Below are 24,392 nucleotides of genomic sequence, written 5' to 3' on the forward strand. Positions count from 1 at the left end.
CAGGGACTTGACTGTGGTCCCTACAGCTGAGGGATGCACAGGCTGGGCAGCCCCAGCCTGACTGTGAGATCAGCTACAGCAGATGAGGTCCGAGTCAAACACAGGATCAGCTCCAACAGCTTCCAGAGCATAGCAGTGACATCCCTGGCTGAACCCACGCATGTTATGAGCAGCCCCTCTCCTCCCGCATTCAAGTGTCAGGCTGTACCTTGCCCACAGGAGACCACAAGCACAAGGGAAAGGACATTCCTGCAGAAGGAAGAGCCACGCTCACCGTAGCAGGTCTCTGCACCAGGTTCTCCAGTTTGGTGTGGCTGAACTCCAGGCTGATGACATTGTAAAGTTTCTCCCGCTCAGCCTCCGGTGTTTCATAGTAGCGTGCCCACTGTGCCATGGACATCTCAATATCCCTCTGTGTGTTCACATCCATGACATCCACCATCCGTCGGCTCCCTGCCAGAACAGACAGACATTACTGGAACTGTCCCTATGCACAACAGACCACCCAGAAGAGACACTCCAGGAGACATGAGATCCTTCCTCAGAGGACCCACCCACACAAGTGTGACACCTTGGCCTTTCCCATAACCTCACCTTCTTCCATATATACCCACATTGAAACCGAAACTGCTTCAAGTCAAACTAGACTCAAGCAGATAAGACTTGTGATCCACTGGCTAAGGATGGCTCAGGTTCAACCAGCTGCATCCTGGGGGAGCCACAAGACCAGACCTCTAGCTTTGATAAACCCAGTGACTCTCCCCATTCCTCCCTATCTGCCCAGGTCACAACAGAGGCACTGTGGTCCCCAGACACTTACCAACACACAGCCGCACATCATTCACGCTGAAGTCCGGATCTGGCATCCTGCAGGACAAACACCTTGCTAAAAAAATCATGAAGTGCTTCTGCTTGCAGACCCTTCCCACCTGTAACCCCAGTATTGGCACCCTGAAGATACTACTGTGCTTCTTTTTGCCTCTTGGGTGTGGGTGAAGACCATGCAACTAGATCTCTGCGTGCATAGGTCTGTGCTGAGCGCTGGGTGAAACACTGGGCCCAACTTCTGGCTAGGGAAGCAGATTTGGGAATAGGATATACCATTTCTAGAGCATGAGCTGTTCTAGCTGTTGCCTAGAAGCAGTGGCTTCTGGCAAATGAGCAAGCACGCCTTGGGCTAAGCAATCCTAGCTCTCATTTTAAAGACTCTCGTATGCGTTATCCCAATATAAAGGGCATAGTCAGACTATTACAAGCAGTATATTTCACTGACACAGCATAACTACCCTAACTGTTTGTACTGGCATACTTATCTGTACAAACACTGCTGTCACAGGCAGAATGGGCGGGCAGCCACTGAAGCAGCTCTTGACCCAGAGAAATAGCCAAAAGGTCAAGAGAAATCCAGTTTCACCCACACTGTAATCTTCAGTATTAAATCTCTACCCTCCCAAGCCACCCAGCAGTTAAAACTGAGCCTGGTACAATTTCCTATCTAATTCACCACAGTACAGTACATCATGCACTGGATGAGATGTTGCCCATCCGTTCACAGCCAGCTAAGGAAGTAAAGAGCAGTGTGGCTGATACGGGCTCTGACGAAGTTTTCTAGGGCTAATTTATTCCTCTAACTTTTGTACTAATCAAAACCAAAAAACACTGACCCAGCAGAAACACTGAATCAGATCAGTTTTTTTTAATTTTGTAAAAGACAGTTGTAATGTTTTGATATAGTATTACTTGCCTTAAAACTACATCTACCACCCCATTGCATATTTATATGAATATCATAAAATGGCACAAAGTCTTGCATCAGTACAGCTTTACACTCAAAGCTGTAAACCTTAATTGACTTACTGTAGCAAGAGAGACAGATGGCAGTTTAGAAGTAACCATGTTGGGTAAATCAGGTTGGAATTCTGGAAAATGCCAGAAATACTACAAATTGCTTGACTCTCTGGCAATAGATGCCTATATTACTAGGAAAGAAACCCAGCCAGATGTTGCATCAGAGCAGCAGTGGGACGTTCCAGACATTTGGTTGAATTGCGATCACCTACAGCCAATTCAGTCCTCTCATTTTAAGTCCAGGCAGACTAGTAAGAACAGGATAACCAAGGTGGAAGATACTTCTCTCTGCTCACTGCATATAAAGAACAGCACGGACAGGACACAGTCATACCAGCTTGGCAGAGCACAGATCCAGCCACCAGGATCAGATCCCACACAACATAGAGAGGGGCAAGAAATCGGGCCAGAGTCACCCACCACTCTGTGCCCCTAGAACTTACTTTATCCCCAAGCCATCAGAGCTCCTGAAGATGAGAGGGTCTCGCAGGCCGCCCCGCTGGATGTATTCAACTGTGAAGTCTGGTGTGGGGAAACAAGAAGAGGGAAGGTGTTAGGGGAGACTCCTTCAGAAGACTATAGACAAGCTGAAGTTAGAAAGGATCTCTGGAGATCTCTAGTCCAACCCTGCTCCCAGCAAACTGACCTCAGACTCAGATCAGGTCATTCAGGGCCCTGTGCAGTTGAGACCCAAGAACCTCATTATACCTCTGTGGCAAGGCTAGCCAGCGAAAGAAAGCCCTGTTCCTCACTGTTTCTTTCTACACCCCTTCGGAGATCCTGGAACTCCTTTGCGGCAGTTCTGTGAGCAGCATGGCATGTGCTGCTGACAAGCCTCAGACAGGCACCCCCAGGGAGGGGGGGGTTTGCTCCAACAGACTGCACCAGACAGGGGAACAGCACAGCTTTTGGTCCCCACTTCCCTAAGAAGCTCACAGCCAAGCAAGAGATGCCTTGAAGAAATGCTCCTCCCTCATGGTAAACCCTCATGAGGCTTGCACTGGCTGTGTGATGAAAAGACATCCCACTGAGCTATATGCGTGGTGAAAGAAAGGGGAGAGATCCCACATAGTTTTTGAATTAAGCATCTAGTAGACATGTGGCTGCAATTACAGGTGCTGACCCAGGCAAACCCTCTCGTTCCTGGCTGCCACGTGTTCCAGCAAGCCTGCAGCACTGCAGACTGGCTCATCGCTCTCTATCCAGATCAAGCAGCTTCCATGCCATTTCCCACACACACTCCCTGTTACCAGCTCCCCTGGCCCAAGGGCTTAGCAGGCTTGAGTCAATCCTCCACCAATATGCTTCATATTGCCTTCAAACTGCTTAGGGACTGCCCCAGGACTTACAGGGGCAGCAGGCAGAAACGTCCTTTGCCTGCACTGCACCACTTGGATAATGCAAGTAAAGTGGTTTACAGCAGAGGAAAGTACAGAACTGGCATGAACAGCAGACAGTTTTCTCAACTTTACAGAAGGATGGAAAATAAAAGGCAGAAAAACACAGGACAATGGGAAAGGATTTTATTAACACCACAATTGCCTTGTAACCGCCCTTCAAGTTGGCAGTCAGGGAGGCTTTGGGTGTAGCCAGATGCACAAAAGCACATCCAACTGTGATCACTGTTAGCTTTCCACGAAAGGCTCGGGGAAAGGTCATCTCACACACCATGCCTCACTGGAGAAGTGGCCAACCGCACCAGCTGTCTGGTTACTGACAGCAGTAGCACACACTGCAGCACAGCAGTCCTGAGACAAACCTTTGCCTTCCATGAAGACCACGAAGGTAGAGTTAAACTTGTTGGTGGACAACTTTTCCTCGAGGTCAAACGTCCTCTTCCCTTCAATTTCATCATCGGAGATGCCATCATCCTCATAACGCCGCCTCATCGTGCCACGCTGAGGAGAGAACAGACCAGGAAGGTAAGAGTTATGGACCAGGAAGAACAACCAGTTTGCTTCCCAGAGGCTCATCTCAACCTAGCACAGCTTAGCCAGGGCCTCTGGGGGAGCCCTTGCCCTGCAGTAGGCAGTCCCTGGGAAGCCTATATGCTTCTACTCTCAGAGAAGAGAGACCCTATATCATGGGGTTATATTATCCACTAGGTCTCTTGCTCAAAAAGCACCGTTGGTATCATTTTTCCAGAGCGACATGCTGGAGAAGATCTCTTTAGGCAGTATCTGTCCTGGATCCAAAACACACCACTGAAACATCAGATTTGCTCCTCCTACAACCAACAGATTCATGCGAGTTGGGCTGTATGGGAGACAGATAATTCACTCCTAATGAGTGCTAACACAGAAACACAGGACGAGGGGAGTTACTTCAGTATAACTGGGGCAAAGGCAAAAGAACCAGTTTCCCATTTTTACAGGTACATCAGCATTTTGCTGCACTGGAGGTAAAGGCACTTGTGAATTTAAATCCCTGCCACAACACCAAGTGATAAAGGAAGGGGTTTATGCTGAAGACAATTCTCAAGTTTTCATCTTTGGCTATGCTCATACACAGAAGTTGATTTATTCCCTTGTTTGTGTGTGGGAGTAGCGGGGGGGGGGAGTAACCCTTTTCTTAGAGGGTCTCATAAGTACATCTGTACTGGGATTCCTGACAGACATCCTCTTCTAGCATTGCTGGATCTGGAAGAAATTACTGTCCCCAGCTGTTAGCCACCCCTCCAGAGACCAGCCATGCTCTGGCAAAGCTGTTCGTGGGAATGCTCCCTAAACCTCCTCAGATAAAAGTCAACCTGGTCCAAATTAGCCAAGCTGACTTCCACCAATTAGGGATGCTCCCATTATAAAGCATTCACACCAATCGTTGTGCCAGCAGACAGCCAGGGATAGGATGGGGCAGGAGGTGACACAGTAGTTACTGTCCCATCTGGGCCTGGAAGCCGGCACCTGCCTGCAGCAGGGAGGCACAGCGGCATTGCAGTACTGGTAGCAGGGTCACATCCCCAGCAATAACACCAGTCCCAGCCACAGACCTCGATGCTGAAATTCACCATTGCTGGTAAGGTGACCGGTGTGTACAGCTGTGCATTGCAGTCCCTGCAAGACCTCCTGCCACAGCACACCTCCCACTGCCTGGAGCGGAGCGTGTTTTGACAGCTCATTTCTTCCTTCTTTGAGGGTCTCCTAGTAAAGACAAGAGTGCCCTTTCCCAGGTGAGGGCACACACTTTGGACTCCCCTCCCTGTGGCAGCAAGCTGCAGATCTCTGCCCCAGAGTTCAGCACCAATTTGGACTTCACTCAAAACCACTTTCTGCTTACTTCTGTCTTCCTCACCCAGCCAGCCAGGGGTAAGGCAGTGCTTGCTCTGACCACATGAAGTCCCAGGAGGTACAAGCCCACCTTTCCTGGGCTAGGGTTTATTTTGCCCCGAGCAGCCAACCCCAGCCCTGCCTGGCCTCACTCACCTTCCCATTAACCCCTGGCCTGCCTGCTCTCCCAGCCCATCACGCACTACAATAACTGAATCAAACATGGCCGGGATATTTTCCAGTGAGTTACAGCCTGCTATTAGCCATCCATCAGTTTGATCACTACATTGCTTTATTTGTCCCTCTCTTCTTTTTAGCCTAATCTATTTAAACAGCACCGGTGAAAGAGGAAGGAACTCCCTCATACAGATGCACTGCTTTAAAGATACTTCTAAAACTAGTTAGTTCAGCCAGTGCAGGAGCATGTGGGGACACTCGTTTCGAAAAGGGACTCCCCTGCCCCACATATAACTTCCGCCACACTCTATCAAGAAGACTGATCAATTCACAAGTAGTTTCCCTGCCATCAAGGCAGAGAAGCTTACCTCTGTGTGCTGTTAACACCTCATTAACTTTGCTTCACTTTCCAAAATCCCTCCCAGAAACCTGAATACAATAGGGGCACAAACACCTCATCTACAAGGCAGGCTGCTAGTGAATGGGGCATCTCAGAAAGAGCCCTAAGTATCCTGCAACCAGTGTTCTCCAAGAGCCTGTCCAAATGGCCCCAACTGATTAAGCAATCTGGAAAAGGGCTGCGTTTTTGCAGCTTTTTGTCTTAAGCCACCCACTAAACATCAATAGCAAGCAGGAGTACCTTCTTTCACTGTTTTTAACAATATAAAAATAAAGCTCACTTTACTTACAGGCTTTTACAGACACACTTGTATAAACGCACAACTATGCACTAAAAAAAGACAAACGGAGGTGTCACCAGCAGAAGCCAAGTGACATATTCCTGGGGAACTCTTTGGATTTCACTCTGCCAGGGCCAGACTGTGCACACCAACACACTGGCTGGGAACAGCTGTCGGGCGCTAGGGCCACGCATCCTACTGCTCCCAGCACAAATCCAGGGGCTGAAACTCCCAAACCTTCCGTCACTCTGCCTCTAGACGGAGACTGGCTCTTTCAAGGAGAGGCACCAGAGCTTGAAGCTGCTTGGGAGGGATGGAGCCGGATGGCCCTGGCATGGCCACACCGCAAGACGCCCACGGCGAGAAAGGATGGAGTAGGTATGCTGCTGTTAGCTGAGGATCGTGTTTGGGTGTCTTGGACTCTCAACATGGGCAGGCAGAGCCGTGCTGGCCCCACCTTTGTGGGGCAGGGAGCTGGACGACCAGCTCTAGTATGTCTCAGCTCCTGTTAACCCATGGGAGACCTTGCTGAACTCCCACAGGCAGCACACCAAGCACAAACAGCAGCGAGGCACTCATCTCTGGGTGGCAGAGCACCCACTCTTCTCCCCATCGTCAATCCACCCAGCTCAGCGCTTGCTTCAGGAAGCGCCGCTCACCGCTGTGTTTGCCCGAGCCGGGGAGGGAGAGCAGTGACAAAACACGCTCAGAGGTCTGCCAGGCAGGATGGAAACACAGGGCTTTCCTGGCTGGCCAGCGCATGAATCCAACAGATTCCAGCTCCATGTACACCCACAGATCCTTCCTCAGCTTCGCTGGAGGCAAGGGGGAAGTCCAAACAGCCCCGTTTGCTGGACAACCACAACTGCTATCCCAGAACCATTTCAAATCACTTCTGCCCTGAAGAGTGCTGTGCGAGGCTGCGGAAGGCTTAGGTCATATGGGCAAACACGCCAAGGAAACCCAATTTGTAGCTTCCCCTTTGTATTTCTATGCTTTCAGAGAAAGAAGCAGGGGTCATGGTGCTTCCCTGTGCTTGTTTGGGCCCTTAGCTGTGCAAGCCTTGTCCAGCTGAAACATGTCTCAAATCCTGCACTGTGATGCTGTCAGATATCAGCTGCCTGTTGCAGTTCCTGCTGGGACACCTTTGACTGCTATTGTAAGGACAGCAGCTACAGGAAACATAAGATTATTTTGCAGGTATCTTATTCCTTACTAAATCACACCAGGGAAGTTCAAGGCAAGCATTCTAATAACCTTCCAGCATGACTAGCTTTTCACTTACCCCAGTTCCCAGGCAAGCCTAGGAAACAAGGCCTAGGACTACTGGCCCCAGCAGGCATTTCTCTGTCGTTGATTAGAGGATGTGCATAATGAAGCAGAGGATGCTGGGCCCTGTAGTCCATGGGTGTTGCCTGCTTTTGGATCAGGTGGGTGGTGGCACACTGCAGGACCAGGCTGTAGTTCTGCATTTTGACCTGTCCCCTTACTCCAGACACTCGCTTTTCATTGGCAAGTTTTGGGAAAAGCAGCTCTCTTGCCTTTGCTGGGTACAAAACCTCATGAGATGAAAAAGGTTTGGCATGCTAAATGCTGGCAAGAAGAGGCTATATCCAAACTAGTCTCCTAATAACTTGCATTTGGCTCCCAGGCTGGAAACCTGAATGGATTTCAGGGTTCTTAGTTAAGCTACACAACAGGGGTTACTGCATTGGGCTGAAACTCAGGCCATTTGACCACAAACCTCTCACCTTGGGAGACCCGGGCTGGAACACAGCTCCAGCCAGAGGTGTGATGGCCAGCTGCGGCCCTGTTTCAAGCAGACATCTCTCACACACTAAAGAGCAGCACAGGCCAGCTGACAGCACTTGCTCAAGGACACCAGCAGCCTGAAAAACTAGGAGCAGCAAGGTATAGCACAAATGCACCATGCAGATAGATAACCAACATACTGGAAAAACCCCTCTGCCGTCACCTCGCGGAGACCCTGGTGTCTGGCTGACATGCTCAGATTTCCTTTATCCAGGTGCAACATCAGATGGCATTAGCTGGCTTGCTCCTAGGCATTTTTCTGCAGCTACTGCCAGGACAGGAAAGACAGGGAAACACGCAGAAATTTTACATGGTTTAAGTATAACTGTGGCATGGCTGAATACACATGCCTGGGAACCTCCCCCAGACTGAGACCGCTGCAGCCACACAACTGAGTACTAACCCAGTGCAAGCTCAGTCTGACAGCTCCCTTTAAGACCTCCTTCTGGAGAGGACACAGTTACTGCCCTGATAGGCTGCATGCCACATCAGGCATTGTCTGTCCTTCTGGAAGTGGCACCAAGCCAGCACAGGCTCTGGATTGTGTAGGCCAGCTAATTTAACAGAAATGTGACCACATGGCCAGCCCTGATCCAGATCCCACTGGTGCCATCCATAGGTGAATGCTGCATACATGCTGGGAGTATGGTCCCAACAGGACTGAACGACCCAGGCTGAGCTAGGCGTAAACTGCTAGAGATGCTACGCAGAGGAGCTCCTGCTCCCTTCCCCGTCCACCCGCTCCCTCCCCATGCCCCATCACTGCTGCTGCCCGTGTGGTGCTAGCTCTAGCACTTGGTCATTCTAGTTTGGCATCTGGACCACAAAACCGCTTTGGTTGGTTAAGCCCAAGCACAAATTACAGTTTTGAGGACAGATCCCACTCCCACCCTACATGAATGTGCAGCAAATGATCTGGTCACTCACTAACAAACTTGGAGGCTTTATGACCAAAGAAACACAACATGTTTCAGAGGATGCCACTCCACCAGCCCAACCTGCCATGGACTCGCATTACATGAAACAGCAGCAATACAAACTTCACATTACTCCAGTTTGATCAACCCATGAATCTGCACTGTGGAATCAGGGAACCGTTCCGACTCTTCCCTAATCTCATTCACAGCACGCACAGCCTCTGAGGCAAATGGAAGGTGGCCACACCGCAAAGGTGCAAACACCAGGAAACAGGCAAAAACACCTTAAACTTGAATCCCTTTGCAATGGGGAAACAGAACACAGAAGGGGGCCGTCTCCTCCAGCCGAGCAAATTCCAAAGTCTAATGCGCTTGTTGTCATCAGCAAAGCATCAGCCACAAAAACCCCTCCACACTCCCAGCCAGATCAGCTTCGCTTGTTCCTGTGGGCAGGGAAGAGTCTGGCCTCCTAATTTGCACAGTATGTAGGAGAATAGGATCCCAGTCGTGGCTGAGGACCCAAAAGCACTGCCACAATACAAATAGCTCCCATCAGTTATACAACGCCTCTCGTGTACTCAGCCGGGGCCACAGTGCTTTCATGTCATTGTTGTCTTGGGAGGGTGGGGAAAAACAATATTTCAGTGCGTGCAGAGCAGACAGGAGGAAGGAAAGGCTTCTGCACTTCCAAGCGTGCATTTTGGGAGAGGCAGCATCTGCTGGGACTTTGGGCAAATCTCTGCAGCAGAGTTTTCCTCTCCTGGAGTCTGCAGCTTCCTCACAGCAGTTACACACACCACGGTTCCTTAGCTCCCCAAATCAGGTCTCCATATGACAACAGATGTGGTCAGTGTACAAGCCTAGGGCTTGTGTAGGGACACTCCAAGATCCCTTTTTTCTCTGATGTGCTTTGATCCTCACCTGCCACGCAGGGAATTGCTACCTGGTTAAATAACTGGTTACAGGTGATACCTGCAAAGGGCAAGAGACATGCAAAGCCATGACATCCTAATACCAATCTTACCTTTCCATTAGCACACACTCTGTGAGAGCTGCACAAATCCTTCCTACAGCACAATGTTTGATCTCTTCCTGGGAGAAGCTGGCTACCTTTGTCCCACAGACCGTGCCAAGGCTGGGTCTTGGCTGAGTACCCCTTCCCAGCAGACTGCTAGCCCTCCTCTCTTCTTTCTGCTTCTTGGTGCAACCCCATCCAGGCAGGCCTCACCAGAGCACACCAGCAAGTCACAGCGCTAGGCTCTTAGACTAAGACTGCTTCTTCCCGGGGGTGGCTCTGCTACCGGGAGTTCTTCCAGTGTCAACTGTCGGTTCAGCCAGGGACGCATGACTTCCAAAAAGGAGATCAGCAGATGCCCCCAAAACTGCCATCCGTCCCACATGGAGCTCAGCCCCAGCAAAGCAAGGTATAAGAGCCAGGCAAATTACATATATAACTGTTGGACAACTTTAGCATTCAGCATTAAGAAGCGATATTTAAATATTGGATTTTTTTCCAGCTTTGTGATCTGTGTTAGGATTCAGGCATTCTTCATCCTGATGAGAGTTTTACTAAGGAAGAACTGACAAGCAGTCCAAAGCCTTTCTCTCTGTCAGGCAGGGTCAAGATAAAGACAGTTTATTCATCCTCCAATACCAGACAGCCAGCAATTCTCATCTAAGATAGCTGTCCTTCACCATTTCTTTCTGGCCCTCTTGGGTACCATTCAATTAATGTAGGAAATAGGAACCATGAATATTAATCCTGCAGACAGCTCCAGTGCTATCCCTTCTATTCTGATCCTGTCACCTGCCGTCTCCTCCCAGGGATGCCAGGGGAAGTGCCTCATGCAGCTCCATGGTGGTACTCTTCAAAACCCTTCCTTGGACACCTCTCCCCATCAGCAAGCGCTGCCTCAGTGGAGCACAGCTACCTCTAACGGCAAAGGAACTGACAGTTGGCTGAAGAGAACCAGAAGACTACTCTCCTGTGGTGGTTTTTTTTTGAGAGAAGAACAAGTACAAGGTCACATTTGAAAAAAGAACAAGCCGTCCTTTCGCTGAAAGAGCCTCACATATTTACAGAGTGAAACCAACAAACACCACAGTATTTTAGTCACTTCCTGTCCTGTCTGCTGCCATTCCCTCCCTGATCTCCCAACATCTCCATCTCCCAGTCCCCAGGAAGCCTCCTCCTGCTATGCCACAGCTCCTTCCACTTCAGGAGACCAGAGCACCCCTCACTTTTCCTCTCCCTGTGTCTCCTCCCTTTTATCTGCTTTGTTTCCAGAGTAGCCTCTGGAAGCAGCCTCTGGTTTGAAGCCTCCTGCAACCCTCCCTTACTCCTTTAGAGGAAAGATGTTGACATGAAGAATGCAGTCAAGTTTCACTCCTGTTTCTGAACCCCCTCCTTCCAAACTCCCCTCGCTGCAGGTATTATAACTTCTACCTGGCTCCCAGCGTATGTATAGAACAGCATGACTTAACAGTGGATCTCTCTCATTCACCACTGAGCTTCCTCACCAGGTGCCTCCTAGCCAACCATCCCTTTGTAGATTTACTTTGCCAAAATGAATCCAAATTGGTAATAAACCCACAAACTCAACTCTCCTCAGTTTACAAATTTAACTTCTCACGTACTTTTACAGCAAACTACTATGGCTCTTGTCTAGATAAGTCTAGACCTTCAACATCCAAACTTATTGACAGGTGTTTTAATCTTGAGCGAGTACCTGTGGCAAAGAGCAGTGTCCAGAATTCAGTCTCCAAGACACTGTGCTGAGATCCGCCAGCAATTAACAGCCACCCCCTCAAAGGTCACGTGAGATCCGTTCTATCAGTGGGAAAGGGTCCTGTTTCTCTGGGAAGGCACAAGGCAAAGGCAACCCCTGGCAGGAGGATGGACAAGCATGGAAGCAGCAAGGCAGCCATCAGACAGACCGAGGGCACAGCAGGTGCCAATGCCAGAACTCACTATACAGGGAAGATGCTCCCTTGCATGTATATTCAGATACAGTGTGAAGAACCAAGGCACAAAGATTATGACATCCAGTCAGCAGTCTGCCAGGTTACTGCTTCTCTTAAGCACAAGAGCTTTTCCTTTCTATATTCCTCTCCTCCAAGCCTGCACCTCCCACTTCAGCTCCTGGTCTACGCTCCAAGCTCTGATCCATACAAGCACGTTACTCGTGTTTCTCTGCCAGCAGAGAGGCAGCAGGCTTCCATCCTCTGTGCCCCTTTCTCCTCAGCTCCTCTTCTTCCCAAGTACAGGAAGCAATAACTAAACCACATTGCCTCCTGACACCCTTGGGGTACAAAGGGTCCTACAGAGATGGGCCCATGTAATTCTGTTAATATTTTGGCTCTGCGGAGCCATTTACTTTTAACTGCCAGTGCCCCAGAGACAATCAATAAAGTGGTCCTGGGCTCCCTGCTCCCCCAGGTAGAAGGAGGCTAGTAGGATCTGAAGAGAAGGCCATAATCCCCCAAGCGAGGGGGAAGCCCCAGGACAACCTGTCAGTGGCCATATCTGTCTCAGTGCTAGCCTGGAGGCCAGCCTGACACTAGGACAAGCTAGCAGATGGCTAATTTTAGCAGCTCTGCATGCTCTGTCCACCAATGATGACTATCTGGACAAGATGGCCATACTAAACTAACTCTTTTGCTGCCTGGTTTCACAAAAGGAGCCCAAGAACTAACCCAGCAGGCTTAACCCAGGTTTAATGCCCCTTATCATCTCCTGTCTCTCTCAAAACCTGCAGAGCAGACCTGGTGTATCCCAGGTTGCATATTCCTGGACAAAGAGACTCAAAGCACCAGGCTGAGGAGTGAACAGGATCTATGCAGAACTGGACCTCTTCCAGGCTTCACAGCTCCAGGAGGGATTCCTATCACGAGCAGGGCTGGCAGCGTTTCAGAATGAGCACGAAGAACGCTTTGGTTTGCACTTTTGGGTTACGAAATTGGATGTACACAAGGAATAATTGGGGAATTGGAGCAAGGCTGAAAGAGGCAGGTTGGGAGACAGCACCAACAGGACAAGGAGAACTCCAGCAACTGCTGCTAAACCACACACTGACCTGCCACAGCAGCAAAACCACGAGACAGAGGAACATGTTAGATCAGATCACAGATGGGCAAGTCTGGCAACAGTCCCAATAAGGAAACACTGTTCCTAGGAAAGGATATGGCTTCTCACTCCAGTCACCTGCAGCATATTCCACAAGCAGCCACTGTCTCAACTAGCTTTTACGGCACTACTAACCCTCAGACTGCCCATACCCACCACCAGCTGTAGCAGCCCAGTACCTGGACAAACCCTGCCTGGATTTTATGACAGCTTGAGGAAGTTCATGAAGGACCATTAAATTGTCCAAACCCTTTTAATTATGTCCCACCCCTTCCAAACCAGAAGAAATCCAAGGAAAAAAACATGCTGTGTAGAGCCCGTTCCCTGCCAGGGTGTCCCCAGCATCTGCGCTATGCAGTCAAGTAGACGAGCCTTACCAGCTCTGCTACTCCTTTTGCTTTGTATAGCAAGGCACCAGAACATCCCCAAAATGGAACAAAGTAGACCAAACTTCTCCAAAAAGGCAGGCTTGAAAATTACACACACTTAACCCATTTTCCCCACTGGGGAAAGAGTAGACTGTTTACCTCCAGGCTGCTAAGCCCACACAGACCACCAGGCAGAGACCCAGCAGAGCCAGCACAAGGGACAGACGGAGCCATGTGCATTCAGAGACAGAGGTGCAGCTGATCTAGCATTAGCAGGTCAGCACCACGCAACTTCACTCCTTGCCGAGACAGGCAGAGCACCTCCACAGCATGGTGGGAGTTCAGAAGACTAGCTTGGATTTTTCAGTGGGGAAGAGCTCACCCTCCAAATTTCCTAGTGTCCCAACCCAGCTCTGCAGAAACCTGTTGCCAATTCTGTCCCATCACAGAAACTGAACAAGGCCGGACCACAGGAATACTTGGAGAGCAAAAGCACAGGAAGCTTTGGGGTTTGAACTGCAATTCCTGCTAAGCTGACACTGCCCTTTAAAGAGAATAGCAATGGGCTGCCTGAATTGCCTGAGGGCCTAGGATGCTTATGAAGGAAAAAAACCCAGGGCCATTGGGAAGAACACGGACAGTGCGTGAAACCATCTAGTAGGAAGGGTATTTCCTCCATACTCTGGATTATTACACCATCACTGCACACACTCCCTCTCCCTCTGCTCCACAGGAAGCCCAGTACTTGCCCCTTCCTTACTCCAAATGGGGCAAAGGGGCTCAGTTCAGTGACACACGGAAATATTTATTCACAGTGAATTAGAGACACTGAGGCAGTCTAACCCTAAAGCAGCATATGTTGCCAGCCCTCTCCTTTCCACTTCCAGCTGCTTCAGCTCAATCCCAAGATTATAGCTCCCTCAGGAGCCAGTGGTACATGGGACAGCAAGGGGGAAGCAGGGCACTCTTGGACTGAATAGCACAGGCCAGCCTTTTTTTTTTTTTTTTTAAACACAGGCTTTTCTGCTCTTACATCTTCTGATTGTTCCTTGAGCATTCACTTTGCTGTCTCTCCAAGTTCTGCAGCACCGCCTCTCTTCTCTCTCACCCTGCAGGCTTTCACTGCTGCCTCATGGAAAATTAGGCAAGGTAAGAGGCAGTATCAAAAAGGGCCATCCCCTCTACATATCTCACTTGTAGTGAGAATGCACCTCACTGGTTGGGATCTGCTTCTCTAGATAAGAGTTCTATCAAGCAACGTCCTGATCCTTCCCCCGTGCCTTTTATCAAGCGACCTCTTCTCCCAAACTCTGTCAGGACTGGCTAACACATGACAGCCTGATTCTGCAGTCAGTTCCCAACCCAGAGGACCAGTGCTAACAAAAAAACCACAGATGACGGTCACACCCTGGAGCCTCTTCCTTGACAAAAAAAAGGGTGCGGGGTGTGTGTGGGGTGGCTTTATTAAAACTCTTGTTAGTGTACAGTGTGACAGCTAAAACATGTAAGATCCAGGGAAAGACAAAAAGCAGCCAGTGTTTAATGTACCGTAGGGACGAAAGTTTACCGCTCCACTCACCACCTCACCATCAATATGACCTGCTCCAGTTGACAGCAGTAAAAATTGCCAGTCCCCTCCCCAGGCCACACCAGCTCACCCACACACACGAGCACATCACACGCAGCGCTTGTGAACCACACCTCAGCTCTTCTGGCAGCAAGGATGCCACTCAGATTTGCACCCTTCCAGGCACCTAACCTGGGTGGAAGCGCTACAGAGAGCGCACCTCCCTGTCAGACTACTGCACAGGCATAAACCCACCTATCTCTTCTTACCACTCTGCAACCTTGGCCAGATCCCAGCCCCAAACCTCCTCTGGTTCAAGTTCCTGGAACTTCCACAGGGATTCACAGCCCCTGGACAGCCAGCTTATGCTGTTTACTACCAGTACTGTTTCTACAGCAACAGAGATGCACAAGCATGGATGCACAGAAACAGAACAGAGAGTAACCCTGTCAAACAGATCCCTCTCCTCTCCCCCGTCATGGATTCACAGGCTACACTTTGTCACAAGGTTTATCTGAACCATCTCAACTGCTAGCAAGCAACACCTGTGGACAGCTATGTATCTTCCTCACCTGGTTCCTAGGAGCTGGGAAAAGAGGTAAACAGGGAGGATCAGCAAACAGAAAACTTCGAGTTCATCACATCCCCTCTGGTCTCTCCAGATTAAGCTCCACGCTGTATGAGCAGAGCTCTTCCAGTATCAGTGACCTACAGCACCTCACGCTCATTCTCATTATGCCATCCTGGAGCCTGTCATTTCCCCATCAGATAAGCAAGGACAAGTGACAATTAGCCAGTCTGGTCCAACCGTTAGCATGCAGGCAACCTCCAGCTGGGTGGGGGACACACAGCACAGAGCATTTCCTAACTGCCCAAGATACAACACAGAGGTGGCAGAGCATTTGCTCCTAGCACTCCTACTTGGCAGCACTGACAGGACCTGAGAGGTAGTGAGTTAGAGAGGGAGCAGTAGGAACACGCTCTCACTACTCCTTGGCCCTCAAAAATCAGAAGTCATTAGCATCCTTGCTGAAGGAGATCTGCAGGTACCTGAAGGTGGGCTGCACAGGGAGTTCAGACCACTGTGGAAAGGTAAGAACACCAAAGTCCCCTACAGCCCCCAGGAGGCTGACACCCTACCCTAAGCCCTCCAGAAAAGGAATTGAGCCTGGACCAGCACAAGCACTTGTACAGCAAAGGGTTTGGTCTGCAGCTCAACTAGCTTGACACCATCCAAGACAGAAGATAGCTGTGATGCTGGTGGTTTCAGACTTTATTGACAGGCTTTTTAATGCTGCATTTGTACAATGCAGTCACAGATATCTTCTTAGCTTCAGCTGAAACTGAAGCTTTTCCAAATGGGGGCATATGTCTATCCAGTGCTCCTCACTCCCTCCCAGGGGGGAGGGCTCTGCACAGATTTGTCTGTCTGACCCTCACCCCAAGAACATCAAACCTAACTGAGATGTCAGGTTCTCCAAGCTGACTGGAGACAACACTTCCAGTTCTGAGATACACGATCTCCACCCTTTTGCCTCCTAGAGCTTTTGACAGCTTATTATCTTTGATATCTAATTACAGGCCCTGTCATCCTACTGTGGGGTTTGCTCTTCCACTTGGCTCTTTTGCTTTTCCCAAAGCAACCAAACAAGATCCTTTGCTGCTCTCATCTCCCTCTCCAGCAGGGCCAACTACGGACAAGACATCCAGTAAGGTAGACCTGCTCAGCTATGACAATTCCTGTTCTCTGAGCACACAGGTACATGCTTCGGTGCAGCAGCCACCCCTAACCAGCTCCTGCCACGGGATCATGCTGTGGATGCACAGTCCACTGCCACAGCTGCACAACGCACAGTGATTCAGTGTGGTATGCCATGTTTCTCTTCACCTTCTACCTTTTCCACTTGCCTTTAACCTCTTCAACCCAAACAAAAGCAGGTCAGGCATTGTGTAAAAAAGTCTGTGAACTAATAAGTCAACTCTGGCAGCAAATCGAGCTTTCCAGAGCTCAGGCTACCTGCTCAGAGCTCACCCATCATTTCCTCCTCTGGAATCAGCAACACCCCAAACATCTCACTCCGAAGACAAGTAATTGCTTTCCCCTCATACATTTTCAGAGGACTGTTAGTGCACCACCTTGTTTCTCCACCTTCTTGAGCATACCACCACTTCCCTGACGTGTGCCATTTCTCCCCCAAACCCACCCAGTGACCTGTACACCCCTGTCTGGGTGGGTCCTGACAAAATAAGCCAACAATAAAAAGGTACTGGAAGCATGGGGCCTGCTCTCCTAACTTGTTAGTGTCACCTCCAGCTGGGATAACCCTGTGAAAACCTACTCCTGCTTATTAACAGGAGACATAGGTGCAACTTGCAAATATTGTTAGTAATTTACAAGTAACTTCAAGTGTTCCTGCGCTGTCTGGCTGCTCACTCACTGCAGCTTCCAGGACACACTCAGACTTGGGACAGTAAGAAACCAGCAGAGGTATTTACCTCCTGCATTCCTCTCTGCTGACACTGAACATCATCCAGTTGGTTTGAGGGAAGGATCCTCCCAGGGACCAGCACACTCTTGCATCCTTCAGGATCTAACTGCTCACAGGGATTTCTAAAGCTTTCCAAGGATAGCCTTCAGTTGCTGCTAGCTTCCACCAAAGAGCTGCCCAGATCAAATCTGAACAGTCCCTAAATTATTTAGAGCTCAATTATTACACCTGGGTCATTTGGAATGACTCATTTGTAGTGTCTTCAGTTTGAGGCAGAGGCATGTGGGAGAGATTAATTACCCTACTCACACAGGTCCTGTCTAGACTAGGAAATCAAGGTGTGTCCAGCAGACCAGCGACATTTGGCCAGACAGGGTTTCACATAGGGCACATAGCAGACAAACTCTGAGCCCTTTCAGGCAACAGGAGGGAGCATTGCTTGACAGGGTAAGAGATTGCCAGTGTCAAATTTCAAACGGGGGGTGTCGTACAACCACCCAGACTCTCACCCAAGTGCATGTGGCTAGTCCCATGCTCCACTACCCACAGGAACTATGCTGGTAGGCTCACCCCAGCTCACACGTTAAAGTCCCAAGCCAACAGGACCAGCTCTGGGAAAGCCAGTATCCAGCAGGACTGGCCTCTGTCAAGCACACCAAGATCTGAGGATGACAAACACCAGCAACTGCAAGGGATCATTACCTGGTAGTGAGCAGCATTACAAGGAGTACAAACAAGAAGTCAGGATGAACCTGATGGTAAGACACTGCTCCTTGCATCCCGCTGTTGGGATAGTGTGAGCCATTCAAGATAGAGCAACAGCAGCTGCTTGACCAACACAGGGAGGGCAGGCAGCTGTGTCCTCCTCTTTGCTATCTAACCAGACATAAGCAAACCTCCCTCTCACAGCTTTGAGGCCATCTATCCCCTTGGCGGTGTGAGGAAAAGGGCTGGAACTTTGTCACGAGTGTCACGTGAATGCTAACATGCATGGGCCTTCCTGGCCCCGTGCGTTGTGTCCTGCATTTGACATCACCCCATCCTGCAGAAAGGATTTGGTACCACCAATATGAACTTGGAAACCACAAGATTAGAGCAAACGTGACTCTGAGCACCTGTCAGCGCCAGCCTTGCCATCCCTCAAGCACAGGCAGTGCACACCTGAGCATGCTTGTGCCACTCCACACTACAGTACACGCAGCTGCAAGAGAAACCTTTTCCTCCACGCTCCCCAAGCTTCATCCCTCAGCTGATGACTCCACATACTGTAAAGCTCATGTGTACTCTCACCCAGGGGATAGTGTGGACACCAACATGTAAGGACAGGTTTGCTAACTGCTGTTTACAGGAGAGGCCTCAGTTTTTGGCTGGTAGGGACAGGCAGAGGCCTCCTCTCAAATTTCACTTGAGTATCTGACCAGAGGGCAGGGCAGGGCAGTACTAAGGCAGGACACAGACTGCCCCAAGCAGTGGGAGAGACAGCATTTCACTCTGGCTCCCCCCTCATCTCCCATATTCTTGAGCACCCAGAGCACTTAACAGCAGGTGGGACTCCTCCTCCACAGGCCCATTTCCCTTCATGGGTGTCACAACAATCTCCAAAAAAACCAAGGATGCCACTTTACCCAGCCAGGGATGGTCACTCGGGGCCCAGGCACTGCAATACCTTCAGCAGGAGCCCCAAAGAGCACCCACCACCCCGAGGCGGGGTGCAGCTCCACCGCAGGCTCTCTCCAGCAGCAGAGCCAGTTTAAGAGGTTGCTACCCCACCCTGTCTCCCCATCTCAGATTGCCACCTCTTCAGTCTCATCAGGTTTGCTGGTGGGACAGTGAGCTCACTAGCCCAGCACAGACAACAATTCTGATTAGATGCCTCCCCTACCCCCTTGCCAACTTTCATCTAAGGGCATGATCCACAATTCCCTGAAGCAGCATTCAGCTCAGGGGCATCATCTCCTGAGGCACTAACAGAGGGAGGGAGAAAACTTCTTAAACCAGCTCTGCCACACTGGCAATCCTAACTTGGAACCACACCCTGAGATAGAGACTGCTGACTTGACACCAGCAGAGAGACCGTGACAGGCAGGATTTGTCCTTAGGGTAATGGCACTCACCCACTATGCTCCTCCGAGCCCTTCTGAAGTGATCCAACACTGCTGCCCTTCATTCCTCACCCTGAGTGTTATCACAGAAAGTGTATGGCATCACTTCAGTGACGTGCTAATCAACTCCTAATTCACGGAGTCTTGCTAGCCTTAGCTCACAGTAAAGGCCTGGCAAAATTAGCCCCGGAGCAAGCAGAAGGCGAGATTTCCTCACACTTCCAGCACCCAGGAATACTGAATGACTCCCCTGCAGAAGAACAGGCAGACACCAGCCCTGCATCCCGCTGAGGAGCCCTTCAGCAGCTCCACAGATCTGAACAGGTAAAGTGGCTTTGTGTGCAGCGAAGACTGGAGTAAGAGAGAAACCCTTCCTCAGTGGAGCACCACGCAGGCACTCAGTGCTGCAACAGCGAGGCAGGCGCGCCTCGCCTTGAGCACGCCAAGCACATCTTTTAGAGAGCACTGGGTCAAACAGCCCCTGCGGCAGCAGTTTCCAGAGACGTACTGGCTGGTTTGCTGAACAGCTCCCCGAGCAACACCAGGAGATTCCTTCCCTGCTGCCCTCCTTGCACTCGATGACCTAACACAGATCTAACCTTACCAAAAAATTTAAGTTGCATACATGCAACAGTTTCTCCTGTCTCAGATCACCTCATGGAGGTCCTGGTGAGTGCTGAGACGGTACAAGGCAGACAATGTACTCTGTGAGGAAACTGCTGGACAGCCTGAACCAGGCAGAGTATCTGAGCATCACAGCACCAGGCCAACTGGACTTCTTTTTCTCCAGAGCTGTTAGTCCATAACCAGAGCTGCTCACGTTGCTGCTCCTGCCTTTAAGAAGTCCAGGCTCCAGGTGCCAGCGTGCCCTTGACCTCCTTGTGGGGAGCTGAACAGCTTGGTGTGATATTGGCTGGGTGCGACCACCCAGTGACAGTCAGCGGAAGACTTCCAAGTCTCAGAGAAGGACCATCGCATTGTCAGTGCCAGGGCTGGACTGTCACTCAGGGCGCAGGATACAATAGAGCATTTTAGCTCCTCAATTAAGGGCCTGCAAAACATGCATCTACAGCTTATAAAGCTGGGACCTCGAACCAATCCCCAAAGCACTGCCTCGTTACAGAGCTGAGGAGCAGAAACACATATGCAGACCTAGTGGAAAACTACTCCGTAGTGCCTGACAAGTTCCATCCTCCGCTGCTCACGGTGCAGGGAGGCCCAGCTGAATCTCTGTGGGAGGAACACGGAGATCCCTTAACTTGCTGTTGTGCATGCTCTCCCTGCTCACACAGCGTCTTCCACAGGCTGCCTTCCCCTACCTGTATCAGCCTCTCAGAGCTTGCTGGGACACAAGTTTAAGAGGTTCTTTCTTTTTCCACAGTTTGTTTCAGACGGGTGCAAGACATCCTCCTAATGATAGCCCTGTGTCCAGACCAACTCACCCAGGCCTTTATAATCTTGGGAGTCATGGATGTAGGGCCTGAACTAGGAAGCAAGCACAGTTAAGAGCAGTGCAACCCACCTAATGTAAGTGTCATTACGCAGGGATGTGTGAACAGGCAGAGAATTCTTGTAGGAGTGCGACTACAACTGAAGCAGAGATTAATTTCTCCTCAAAACCCAGATCTTTCACCAATACTGGTAAATCCATTCCGAAAACATACATAGATCAGATTTTTGTCAAACCAAAGGAAGGCAACAGTATTGCTCACTAAATGAAATAACACAAACCGCTCAAGACTTACTCTACATCCTGATGGAAACCAGTCAATCAAAAGATGGTGTAGTTACCCTGACACACCAGATAGCAAGCTTCTTTTGCCATCTCAGGCCACTGGTACCATCAAACCATGCTACTTGCCCATGCAATAAATTCAGCTCCTTCACCACTATAAACTACCCTGGCCAAGGTTGTTTGGCTGGTAGGACTACTATCCCACTTGGATTATTATTTTTATTTTATAATATATTTATTCTTTTGCTATCAAAGCCACATTGATCCCCAGTCACACACGAGAAACACAGCTTACAGCAGCAGAAACATACTGTACTACCAACTACCTGTTTCCCTACCTAGAACTTTTGATGTAGGGATATTAAAAACAACTCCCAAGACCAAGGCATACAGAGGAGTAGGATATTCAGATAAGTCATATTCAGCACTTTTTTTTTCCTGGATAATTCATCCATGATACCTTGTTCTGCAAGGGCCAGAAACACTAGCTAAGAGAACAGCTCCCCACATTTCAAAGCATGCACCTCAAAAAAAAAAAATCATCTTTTAAAGGTCCTTCAACAAGGGAGCATCACTGACACAGCAAGAGAGCGTAACGAGCTGGAAGTTCCCAGGAAAAGCAAAACAGGAGGCATGAACTAAGCCTCACCTACCGCACAGGGGTCATGCCTCCTCCTCTCAGCTGCAGGCCAGCAGAGACAACATGCACATGTGGCCACAGAAGCCTAGGTGAGCCTCATCCTCCGCTTGCTGCCCATGTGCCTTCCCAAGCCCCTTAAGCATGTAGCTCATCAGTGTGCAGCCATTTATCCAGCTTAGCACATTCTGCTGGAGTCCAGGCCACCTACACTAGGACAGCAACTCTTCTGAACGATTTTTACTTGTGAGATTACGAGCATTTTAAAACCGGTAAGTTTCTGGCTGCTAGTCCCCTTCATCTGCCACGTCTTTATCCAGCCATTTTGGGTTACTTCTGGTCAAAATGTAGCTAAGATCATAGTTTCACCAAAATCTGAAGCTGACATTGCCTCCAAGAGAAGCTATCCTGCCACCCTGACTGCTGGCTATAGAAATAGTCACTCCTCAGTCAAACCAGCACCTCAAGCTGCATGCCGCACAGTTGTGGGAACAAGCGCATCAGGATGAGGGAGGAGGTGGGACAGCTGCTTTTGGCAGCATTGCCAAATGAGAGCATCCACCACTTGGGATAAAAACAAGCAATCTTGATGGGCTGACAGATGTATTACAGTTTGGTTTTGGTTTTTTTGCAAGCACCCTCTCAAAAAAGAGAAAGAGATTAAAAACCACTTTAAATCAGAGTCACTTCAGGTTCCCAAAGTGGGCTAAGGCAGCTGACTATAAAAGTATAGATGCCTGTCACCGAATCATCTAGCATGACAGTCCTCTCCGCAAAAAGTAAACATGCAATAGACACCAAGCAGCACCAGAAGAGGAATACACCTTCAGTAAACCAGGTGTTTGGACAAACCACAGCCTATGCAGAATCCTCCCCTCAACAGGGGCCTGTGCTGGAATAACCGTTTCTACCATCACTAGAGGATTTTTGTCCCTAGGCCACCTACAAGGCCTGTGCTGGCTACAACTCTCCAGCACCCTTTCAATGGCCAGGCACCCAGCAGCAACAAAGGAACAACAAGAAGTGCTTGGTCTCGAGGGCAAATCTTAATGCCAAGTACCACACCGCCTCACACCAAATGATTTCAGAGTATTGAAGGATAAGGATTTACCTTTACAGACAGCACCTTGAAGGTGAGGGTACATGTACTATCATGACTCAGAGATGAATTCCATCACAGCTTCAGCTATCACAGAACTGACACTTGCCCTTCCCAGGGGCTTTACAATTGCCTCAGAACAACCTGAAACTGGCCTGCAGGAGACACAGCAGCTTCCCTCCTTCCCCAGGATCTCTGGTAATATCACTTCAGACTCTCAGAGCAGCAGCTCCTAAACTGCTCACAGTTATGGCCCAACTCACAGACACCAGCAGCTTCAGGCAGTCCACTGAACAGCAGTGCAAGCATCAGACAAGCCAGAGCTCCTGACAGGAGCTAACTAGGATCTGACTTTTGGAACAGCTCCCTCCGAAAGGAAACACCAGGAGAAGACACGTGCACATGTGCACAGGCACAAGTAAATTTGAGCTTGAAGTTGAAGCTGGTTTTCTCAGATTTCGCAGCACGCTCAAATCAAGGCCAGGCCAACGTAATGGTAACACACACTATTTCAGCTTCTCTGCTTGTTACAAACGCATGGAAAAAACCTGCTGTGCCAGAAACTACACCAACACTCATTTCATACTTCTACCCAGCAGCTTCGCAAAGCATCTTACCCAGTCTCAGCCTCCAACCCTCCCCTCTTCCAGAGTTCAGTAACCAAGTGCCCTCCATTCGGGCAGACTCTGTGACACAAACAGGACCCACAAAGCCATCTAACCCTCTGCCAGCTGAGATAATACCTCTAGGCAGGCTGCAGCGATCCACCACAACACTTTTTTGGTTGTTTAAACCTGTTGCCAGTAAAAGTCTTTTCTTTCTTCAGTTGCAACAGAACCAAAAACAGAATAGGGTTGTTTAGGGCCAATACTGACCAGTCTTTGGCTGTAACGGATCCTTTCTTCCTCAGGCTCCATCTCCGACTCTTCTGAAGAGAGCGAGAAGGACACTCCAGGACTGCTGTCTTCCTCCTCTTCCTCCTTTGAAGTCAGAGGGAAATAGTGAAGCAGGGCAAATGGACATGAGACGCCTACACCCCTCATTTGTTTGCTCATTTTGAGACTGATTCCACACCACTGTGCAGGGCTAAGTGAACACAGTGGATGAGCCTACCTCAACTTTAAACGCTCCTATTCTAACTTTAGGCATGACTTAGGGTAAATGACTTTACCAGCTGTTCTGTAACACAACATAAGCTGCAGGTCTCGGATCAGGAAAAGGCCTCCACTCTGCACTACTACCAGCACAAATGGCAGCTCAGTTGGCCCACACTGGGATATGATACACAGGCAAGCTGCTGTCAAACGCTTGATGGCAGTGGGGGAGCAGTCTGGTTTCCCCAGAGTACAAGATTACGCATTAGAGAACCAACTCCTCCGAACAACACGACTGCCGTCCTCTGGATATCCTGTACTGTGGCACTCAGGAGAAGCTACACAGGTACAGAACATCTCCCATGAACAGGGAAGGCATATGGGATCTCTCCTACATACAGCGCTTGAGCATGGCTGCAGGTAGGGGACTAACTCCACTCTGATGAGACCTACATGCTGATCTCAAAAATCTGCC

General features: G+C 49.7%; 1 protein-coding gene across 2 annotated transcripts in view; it reads right to left on the reverse strand.

Moving 5' to 3' along the window:
- The window catches only part of KDM2A (lysine (K)-specific demethylase 2A), a 49,534-nt gene extending 25,142 nt beyond the window's left edge, over window positions 1-24,392 (reverse strand). The window contains exons 1-5 of one of the 2 annotated variants that reach the window (XM_010569880.1): window positions 23,699-24,392; window positions 3,608-3,746; window positions 2,292-2,370; window positions 821-867; window positions 275-453 (exon numbers count right to left, since the gene is read on the reverse strand). In XM_010569880.1, coding sequence (XP_010568182.1) covers window positions 275-453; window positions 821-867; window positions 2,292-2,370; window positions 3,608-3,746; window positions 23,699-23,878 — 624 coding nt within the window. In that variant the 5' untranslated portion in view covers window positions 23,879-24,392. Of the gene's footprint in view, window positions 1-274; window positions 454-820; window positions 868-2,291; window positions 2,371-3,607; window positions 3,747-23,698 lie in introns of those variants that run through there. The other variant, XM_010569881.1, reaches the window with a different exon arrangement.

This window comes from Haliaeetus leucocephalus, unplaced genomic scaffold (assembly GCF_000737465.1).
Source record: "Haliaeetus leucocephalus isolate CR32 unplaced genomic scaffold, Haliaeetus_leucocephalus-4.0 Scaffold279, whole genome shotgun sequence".
Taxonomy (NCBI): Eukaryota; Metazoa; Chordata; class Aves; order Accipitriformes; family Accipitridae; genus Haliaeetus; species Haliaeetus leucocephalus.